At 40.7% G+C, this 8672-nt stretch overlaps 1 protein-coding gene across 5 annotated transcripts in view; it reads left to right on the forward strand.

Annotated features, from left to right (window-relative positions):
• RAP1GDS1 (Rap1 GTPase-GDP dissociation stimulator 1) overlaps positions 1-7099 on the forward strand; it is a 141604-nt gene extending 134505 nt beyond the window's left edge. For 4 of the 5 annotated variants that reach the window (XM_036340201.1, XM_036340145.1, XM_036340222.1 and 1 more), the window contains one exon: positions 1644-3475. In XM_036340201.1, coding sequence (XP_036196094.1) covers positions 1644-1771 — 128 coding nt within the window. In that variant the 3' untranslated portion in view covers positions 1772-3475. Of the gene's footprint in view, positions 1-1643; positions 3476-5183; positions 5281-6684 lie in introns of those variants that run through there. The other variant, XR_004972788.1, reaches the window with a different exon arrangement.
• Positions 7100-8672: the final 1573 nt, after the last annotated feature.

The raw sequence follows: 8672 nt of genomic DNA on the forward strand, positions 1-8672 counted from the left end.
AGAAAAAAAACACACAAATCAATGATAAAGGCAAATCTATATATATAAAAGGCTAATATGCAAAGTATCCCCTTGGGAGTTCGACCAGGAGACCAGGAGTTCAATTGCTCGCTATAACGTGCGCTGACCACCAGGGGGTGACGCAGAACAAAAGAAGTCCCCAGGCAGCTGGAAAGCAGGCCCCGGCCATCAGCCAGAAGGCCCCAGTTGGCCCTGATCACTGGCCAGGCCTAATCAACCACTTAAACTAATCGGAAGGTTTAAAGATAATAGTAAACATAAATGTAAGTACAATAATTAAGAGTTACACAAAACACAAAGATAGAAAACATGTCAAAAACAGAGTTCAGGGAAGCATAAAAAGGTAGTACTTTTAAAATTTAATTGAACTTAAGTGCCTATGAGCTGAAAGTAGACTGCTATGGATATGGGTGGATATGTATGGAACTCCTGGTAACCACAAACCTAAAACACACAAAAAAGGAAGAGAAAGGAATTCAATCAAAACACTAAAGAAAATCAAATCAAAAGCGAAAAAATCAAGAAGATAGAACACTGGAGAACAACAAAAGTAATGAACAAAATGGCAATAAGCACATACCTATTAATAATTACTCTAAGTGTAAATGAATTAACTGATCCAATCAAAAGACACAGAGTGACAGAATGAATTAAAAAACATGACTCAGTATACTGCTTACAAGAGACTCACTTTAGATAAAAGACACACAGACTGCATGTGAAGGCATGGAAAAAGATATTCAATGAATACACAGAAGTTTTAAATTTTGATAAAGTCCAATTTACTCATTGAATGGTATTGACACCCATGTCAAAAAAATCATTTGACTACCTATATGAGGTTTTATTTCTTGGCTCTCTGTTCTATTCTGTTGGTCTATATATCTGTCTTTAAACCAGTACTATACTGTTTAATAAACTTTTTAGTAAGTTTTGAAATTAGGAAGTATGAGACCTTCAACTCTTTTTTTTTTTTTTTTCAAGCTTGTTCTGGATATTCAGTCCCTTGAGAATCTGTGTGAATTTTATAATGGATTTTTCTATTTTAACTAAAAACATTGGTTCTAGTTTTATACCACCATCTCATTAAAGTAAACCATCAGTTTGAGGAATGCTGATTGCTTTAAACTTACTGGATCTCAGTCTTTCCATATAGTAGTTCTCAGAGTCTTACAAGTCCTGTATTTTTCTGTAATTGAGGTTAAATAGAGCAAGAAAAGCCAGAAAAAAGAAATCTAAAAGGGAGCCTAGTGTCACAGAAATTTGTTGAATGGATGTAAAGTATAACCTTTTTTATTTGCCACAAAATTAAGTTGAAACAGATCTAGGTCACTAACCTTCATATTTGAACTATATAACTAAAACCTTGAGATCACACAATGAGCTCTGTTTAATTATAACTCATTACCCTAATCACCCTTAGACCGAAAAACTTGACATCTGATTTATCTTTATATTAATGTGGCAAGTAAAGGTTCTCTGATTTTATTTATTTATTATTATAACACATCTCTAAAGATGACCTTTCTAGGCTACTGTTGTGTCTTTTTCCTAGTTTTATGGTATCATCCAAATAAACATTTTGGATATATGTGTCTGTTATATTGATTTTTGTCTTCCAGAATCTCTACACAAGGAAGTACAGGATTTGGCCTTTCTAGATGTTGTATCCAAACTTCGCAGTCATGAGAACAAAAGTGTTGCCCAACAGGCCTCTCTCACAGAGCAGAGACTTACTGTGGAGAGCTGAGAACTGCCCCTCCCTGATACATGGCATCATCCCATCTCTGGTTTCCCCTTTGTCCTCCATCCAGGTGCCTCTTCTGCTTCATTCTCTTCCATATCACTTGTGCATGCGTGTAATGTTTCAATACCAATTGAAGAACTCTGTAGGTACCTGCCTAATAAGATTTCTAAACCCATAGTTAGTGTGAACATGAAATTGTCAAAAACAAGTCTCCACCCATAATTGTTCTTTTGTATTCCTGTTGCTTGAGCTACATTAAGTAGAATGTGCATGTTGTAGTCCTATGATGATGTTAACTTGGTACTACATAATGACTTACTCCTCACACTTGGTAAACTACATAATAATGTACTGGTAAATTAGCAAGAAACAAGAATGCAGCAGAATCTGTCTAGCTTATTAAAGATGATATTGAATAGTAAAAATAGCTCCATTTTTTGGTGCTTGGTAAGCACAGTGACCAAAAAACTGTATGGCTGTTCATTCATTAGTCTTACCTACTAATGTCAAACTCATGGTACCTAGAGTTAAATAAAATCCAATGCTCTCACTCTTTACACTATGGTTTCTCCTTCTTCCTAACTATGTAGACTCTTGAAACAGCCACAAACTTGGCAGAACTTCCTGGGGTTTTTAATTTCATGTTTAATTGGCTGTCATCAATAACCTGATGTTGAAAACATTTGTAGTTTTCAGTATGAAACTACGGGGTTGAAGACTCCCTTTTACACTAGTACATCTTGGATTTTTGGCTGTATTTTAGATTCTTATATATATACAGTTTCACCTTAGAACTTTTTCATCAACTAATCAGGGTTGTCCAACACTTATCTATAAAAGTCACTTTGGCATTTGTTTTCAACTAAGGAAACAAATATAGCTCATTGGAGACTGGATATTTTTCCCTGTTTTTCACCATTTAGCTCAAAAGCAAGAGGTTTCCTCTCAGTCTTTTAAAATCATATTAGAACTAGCAGGACATAGGAAAACATTAAGAAATCTTTGTCTAGATTAAAGAAAGGAAACAGGTTATAAAGCCATATAACCAGTACAGTTCATCCTGCAGATGGCCTCATACCAGTAGCTGTTAGAGTCCCCACCTCCACTTCTTACAGGGAACTGCAGATTTTAAAGGCTCTCTCAGAAAAGGTGACAGCTCCAGGACCCAGGAAAGGAGAAGACCTCCTTGGAGAACCATAATGTACTCTTCACTGCCACTACCACCACCAAATGGATTTTTAGAGCTTTGAAACAGTCTTTGTAAGTTAATCAAAGCATCCCTGTGACATACCTGCCTTCTCCCTGTGCCCAAGTTTGACGAACAGTGGCTGAGAGGTAGAATAGGCTGCATTGTGGAAGGACTGCGGGACAGATGGGCAGCCAGGGTAGAGGCTCCTTCCCCCACATGAGATGGTGTACATCTCTAGGCGATCAAAGTTGGACTTTGGACTCTGAAACAGCTATAATTCAAGAAAGTTAAAACCCCAGTGGAGGTAAAGAACCCTTTGACTAATTATTCTCTTGATACCCAAGAAAGGGACTGCTGTATGTACACTTACTGCAAGAAGGATCTTGTTTACTATCTTCTTCTGGACTGGATAGTTAACTATATTTTATGATAGTTTTGAAAGACATCTGTAATGTAAAGACTGTCCATATTAATAACTAAATAAATAAATTGTATATCAAACCATAATGGCGGCATCATTTGGTTTGTTTGTGTAATTACTTCTATTTCCATCTCCTAGAACAGTGCTTTACTCAATTGTTGGTGCTCAATAAATATTTGTTGAATGAATTCCGATTTCCATGAAACTTCCATACTGCCCAAAAAAATTCTACATAGATTGCTAGAGAAACTGAGATTTAGATCATTGTCTGACTTCAGAGATTTTTTTTTTTTGAAGGCAGGATCCTTCCCCATTATACAGAAAACCTCAGAACAGAGGCATCCACAAGTCATAGATTTGAGTGACGCCATTCTCTGTCAACTGTGCCAGCAATCAGTTTGCTGATATGCTAGAAACTTCTCTCCAGCAAAACAACATGCAGTTCAAATCAGCAGCTATTCTACAAGAGACCAGAAGCCTGTGCCCTTACGGTGACAAGTCCACCACACGTGATGTGCTGCTATGCCATGACAGTGGGTAGGAGCCCACAGACAGTACTACCCTTACCTCTATCTTAATGGAGGCCACCTCTAGCTCGCTACCCACTATGAGTGCATTCTAAGGGAGAGAATGGGAGGTGCAGCACCAAAAACTTGAATTATCACCTTGTGCCAGGACTAGAGCACAGATGAAGAGCAAAACCAGAAATGAGAGTTCCGGAAGAAGATGGGTGAGTGAAATGCACTAGAATGTGTTCCCACCCTCTCTCCCCGCGACATTAGCTCCTTGGAATCCTGTTAACCCTCACCCAAACAGCAACCCCATTGTACTCAAAGCAAAATTGACTAAATACTGGCCCACAATCCAGTGTTGCCCTTGCTAAAACACGTTTTGAGCATACTGATAGCAATGGCGATGTGGAACAAAACTCTTCAGTTCTAAAACGATTTCCTCTTGGATGGAATAGAATGCAGCTCTCGGATGTAAGCATTCGTGTGAAGTGTTCTGAGAAACCCTGCATGTGAACATTTAAAAAAGAAATGTTCTTTGGTATCATTAGAAGGTTTATTATCTAATTCTGCTGAACATAAGGGGTGAAGATGTGTATTACCTTGGTGAGCATTACCCTTTATATCCAGCTGTTAATAGAACCAGTAAGCTTACAGGCCACTTCTTAACTCTAGGAAGACATAACATTTGAATTATACAAGTGTCTATTAAAAAGCACCTAGTGATTTTAGGGATGAGTCTTCATAGCTGTAGCCAGGAAACGTGAGGATTTTTTTTTTTTTTCCAAAGATGAGAGCTCTTATTTTACATACATACATGCATAATTATATATTGTGAAGCTTCATAGATACATGTTTTATAGGTGTGTCTAAGATGTACTAAACATTTTTAAAGTGTGATAAGTGCAAAGAGTAAGGTCTTTGGATCCTGTCTGATGTGTATCACACTCTGGTTCTGTTCATCACCAAATTCCTTACTCTCTGGGCCTGTAAGGAATTAATATGATGAGTTTAATGTTCCCTACTTGATGAGTTTAATGATCCCATCATTATATGATGAGTATAATGATCCCTACTTCCCAGGGTTTTTGTGACTATTGAAACCTAGAGGTTGAAGGTAAAGTTGGATGGAACTGTGATACCTTATGGCCTAACCTACACTCCCCTGTCCCCGCTGCAGGATTCCCAGCTAAAGGAACTCAAAGAATAGCCAAATGGGAGACAGAGAGTCTGTTAATAGTTTGAGGAGCACCCTGTTGTCAATGCAGAATGTAACCCCTTGTTTCCTTCCCCCAGAGACTAAGGCGGCCAGGTCTACAGAAGCAGGCCTTGAATGTAGGTCCCTACTAGTACTTCCTTTTCCTGTCTCTTCATATGTCAAGTGGGAAGAACAGTAAGTAGCTCAGTAATCTTAAATTTTATTGTTACTAAGTCAATATAAATGAGGCTATAATACTATGTTTTTTTCTCAATATAGAAAAAAAATCCCCCTTCCCATTTTCCTTGCTGCCCAATTACTTATCAGTATATATAAAATATACCTTTTTAGATACATACCTGTTCGTGTACCTGGTATATGTCTTTTTCTTAAATATAAATGGTACTAGAAGCCCGGTGCACAAAATTTGTGACCTGGGCAGGGGTGGGGGGGCCCTCTCAGCCCAGCCTGAACCCTCTCCAGTCCGGGACCCCTTGGGGGATGTCCAACTGCCGGTTTAGGCCCGTTCCCATCACACAGTCCTGGACCACTGGTTCCTAATCGCTCACCTGCCTGGTTGCACCTAACTGACCCCATTGCCGGCCTGGTCGCCCCTAACTGCCCCCCGCTGCTAGCCAGGTCGCCCCAACTGCCCCCTCCCTGTGGACCTAGTTGCCCCCAACTGCACTCTGCCCCCCTTGCCGGCCTGGTTGTCCCTAACTGCTCCCCGCATCAGCCTGGTCGCCTCTTACTGCCCCCCCTCCTGGCCTGGTTGCCCCCAACTGCCCCCCTCTTCCAGCTTGGTCACCCTCAACTGCCCCCCCTGCTGGCCTGTTCACCCCTCATAGCACCCCCCCACCCCCCGCCAGCCTGGTCACCCCACACAGCCTGCTTGTTCAGTCATTCGGTCATCCCTCATAACCCCCCTGCCAGCCCAGTTGCCCCATGTAGCCTGCTTGTTCAGTCATTCAGTCCCTCACTAACCCCCCTGCTGGCCTGGTCACCCCACGCAGCCTGCTTGTTAAGTCGTTTGGTCATCCCTCACTAATCCCCCTATCGGCCTGGTCGTAGGCAGCCGTCTTGTGAGGGCATGAGGGTTAATTTGCATATTACCTCTTTATTATGTAGGATGTGTTTTGCATGAAGGCAGATGGTAGCAAATCCACTTGTGGTGGCCTACTTGTCATTATGATTCTTGACTAAACAGGCAAGATCCAAGGGTAACTGCTCTTATATGTCATGAATGGCCAGCTACAGTATTTGAAGGGGGCAAAAATGAGTCATGAGTAGAATTTATGCTCCTTTCTAAATTTAACTAATTTTTTATTTCCTTCTTAGTTGACTTTTAAAAGTTCATTATTTCCTTATCCACACTTTGTTTTTGCCTAGAAAACAAACATTTTACCAAAACTTTTTAACTATGGCTACAGAGATTCTAATCTAATGGCATGTCAAAAATGGACCATATACTCCTATTTATAACACTAGATAGGAACTTAATATAATGACAATTCACTCATAAAATGGAACCCATTATAATTAGGCCAAACTTGGACCATGTAGGCATTGATACTCACAATTCCCCTGATGTCCCTTCAGTCTCTTGCTTTCCTGCTGCCTGGTGTCACATTTGTCCAGTAAGAAGTGTAGAGTCTCCCACTTCCCAAGGCAACCAGAGGATCCGAGTGATGCGTGAGCAGCACTGTTCACACAGTGACTTCCCTGGTTTCTCTCGTCCGCAGCCTCATCGATGCAGCTTTCAAGGAATCAAAATGGAGTAAGTCGGGGGGTTAAGGCACGGAAATGGGGGCTCAGGTGAGAAGTGATTTATCCCAGACCTCAGAAAACATTTTTGGAATTTGTCCATGCTCAGAGGTCCGTGATTTTTCTGGTAGGCATGTGTACAATTTGTTAACGTAAAAAAAACCATTGAAACCTGTAAAGAATCTTTGTGAGTTTATTTGAGCCAAACTGTTGACATATGCCGGGAAGCAGAACCTCAATGAATTGAGATAGTGCTCCAGAGAATGGCAGGGTTACATCCGTATTTATACACGAAATTCATTGGTGACAGATTTAAGGAGGTGGGATTAAGCGAAGCGGGGGAGGGGGGGGGGAACCTCTGTGATAGGATAAAAAGTAAAATGATGGACACATACTTAGGTGGGTGCAGGAACAATTAACAAGGAATCTGTGGTATCTGTCCTGGGCCCAGCACACCAGGCTGTGCCCCAGGGGCTCCAGATACAGGGAAATCACAAGTTACCCAGACATCCCAAGGACATGTTATCATAGATGCAAAAAGACAGATAGGCTCAGTTACGGTAAAGGTTGACCTTATCAGTGAAGATATCGGCTTAGGATGTAACTGCCCACCATAACTGCTTTTAGTTAAGGTTTAATTTCAGACCATCCTTTGTGGTTACTTTAGGTCTGCAAAACTGCCATGCAGGCCTCTCCTGAGCTTGTCAGGTCAGCATGTGGCCCCTCTCGTCCACAAATTTTAATCTGTTTAGCCATAGAGTTAAAGCCATGTTCAGTGGTGTGTAACACTTCATAGTGTCTAATTGGTTTTGGTCACATATTCAGAGAATTTTTCATTTCAGCATTAGGTTGTAAGAAAATTAGATTTTTTTGATGCTCAAGAAAGTATAAGCCTTGGTCATACTTCGAAGTCTCTTTGGGGTTTGGGATTTTTTTTTTTTTAATCTTTACTGTTGAAAGTATTACATATGTCTCCTTTCCCCCACATTGTTCTCTTCTAGCCCGCTCTCCCCTCCCACCCCAGGCTGTCACCACACTATTGTCTGTGTCCATGGGTTAGGCATACATGCATTCAAGTTCTTTGGTTTATCTCTTCCCATCCACCCACTCTCCCCTGCCTTTCCTCTGAGGTTTGACAGTCTGTTCCATGCTTCTATGTCTCTGGATCGATTTTGTTCATCAGCTTATTTGTGTAAAGTTTATGTGTTTGTTTGTTTCCCCCCACGTCCCACGTGGTTCAGGGTTCAGGATCTGGAAGAGGGCCGCACGCAAATGAAAGAGACAAGAAATAATAATTTGGAAATATTGGGGGGCCAGGTGGGCAAGTCCAACTCAAGGGGAAGGACTTCCACTGGTGCTCAGGCCTCGCCAACCTTTTATTGGTTTGGGATACACCCATAGCCCTTAGGCAGGCAATTTCCAGTAATAGGCAGACTAGCCCATCAGCAAGGATTTACATAATAATAAATGGGGAAGTTGCTTCAGCTACCATTGTCTGGACTAACAGTGGGTGCACAGCTCTGACCTTTGCCAGGGCTTCAAGGATCACCAGCCTTCCGGGTTCCTTGTCCACACCTCTCTGCTAGTGAAGACAATAGGCAGCTTCCCACACTTATTTTTTTCATTGGATTCCACATATGGGAATTTTTTTTTAATTAAATAATTTTAAAGATATTTATTGTACTTCTGTTATCTTAAGATAAAATTTTTTAAAGCTTTAACCAGACTTCCAGTATATAAACTTTGAATGTAACAATAGATCTTTTAAATATATATATAATCTATTTTCAAGTAAAATTGAGAGACGCCGAAACCGGTTTGGC

Source organism: Myotis myotis, unplaced genomic scaffold, assembly GCF_014108235.1.
Source record: "Myotis myotis isolate mMyoMyo1 unplaced genomic scaffold, mMyoMyo1.p scaffold_m19_p_1, whole genome shotgun sequence".
Classification (NCBI taxonomy): domain Eukaryota; kingdom Metazoa; phylum Chordata; class Mammalia; order Chiroptera; family Vespertilionidae; genus Myotis; species Myotis myotis.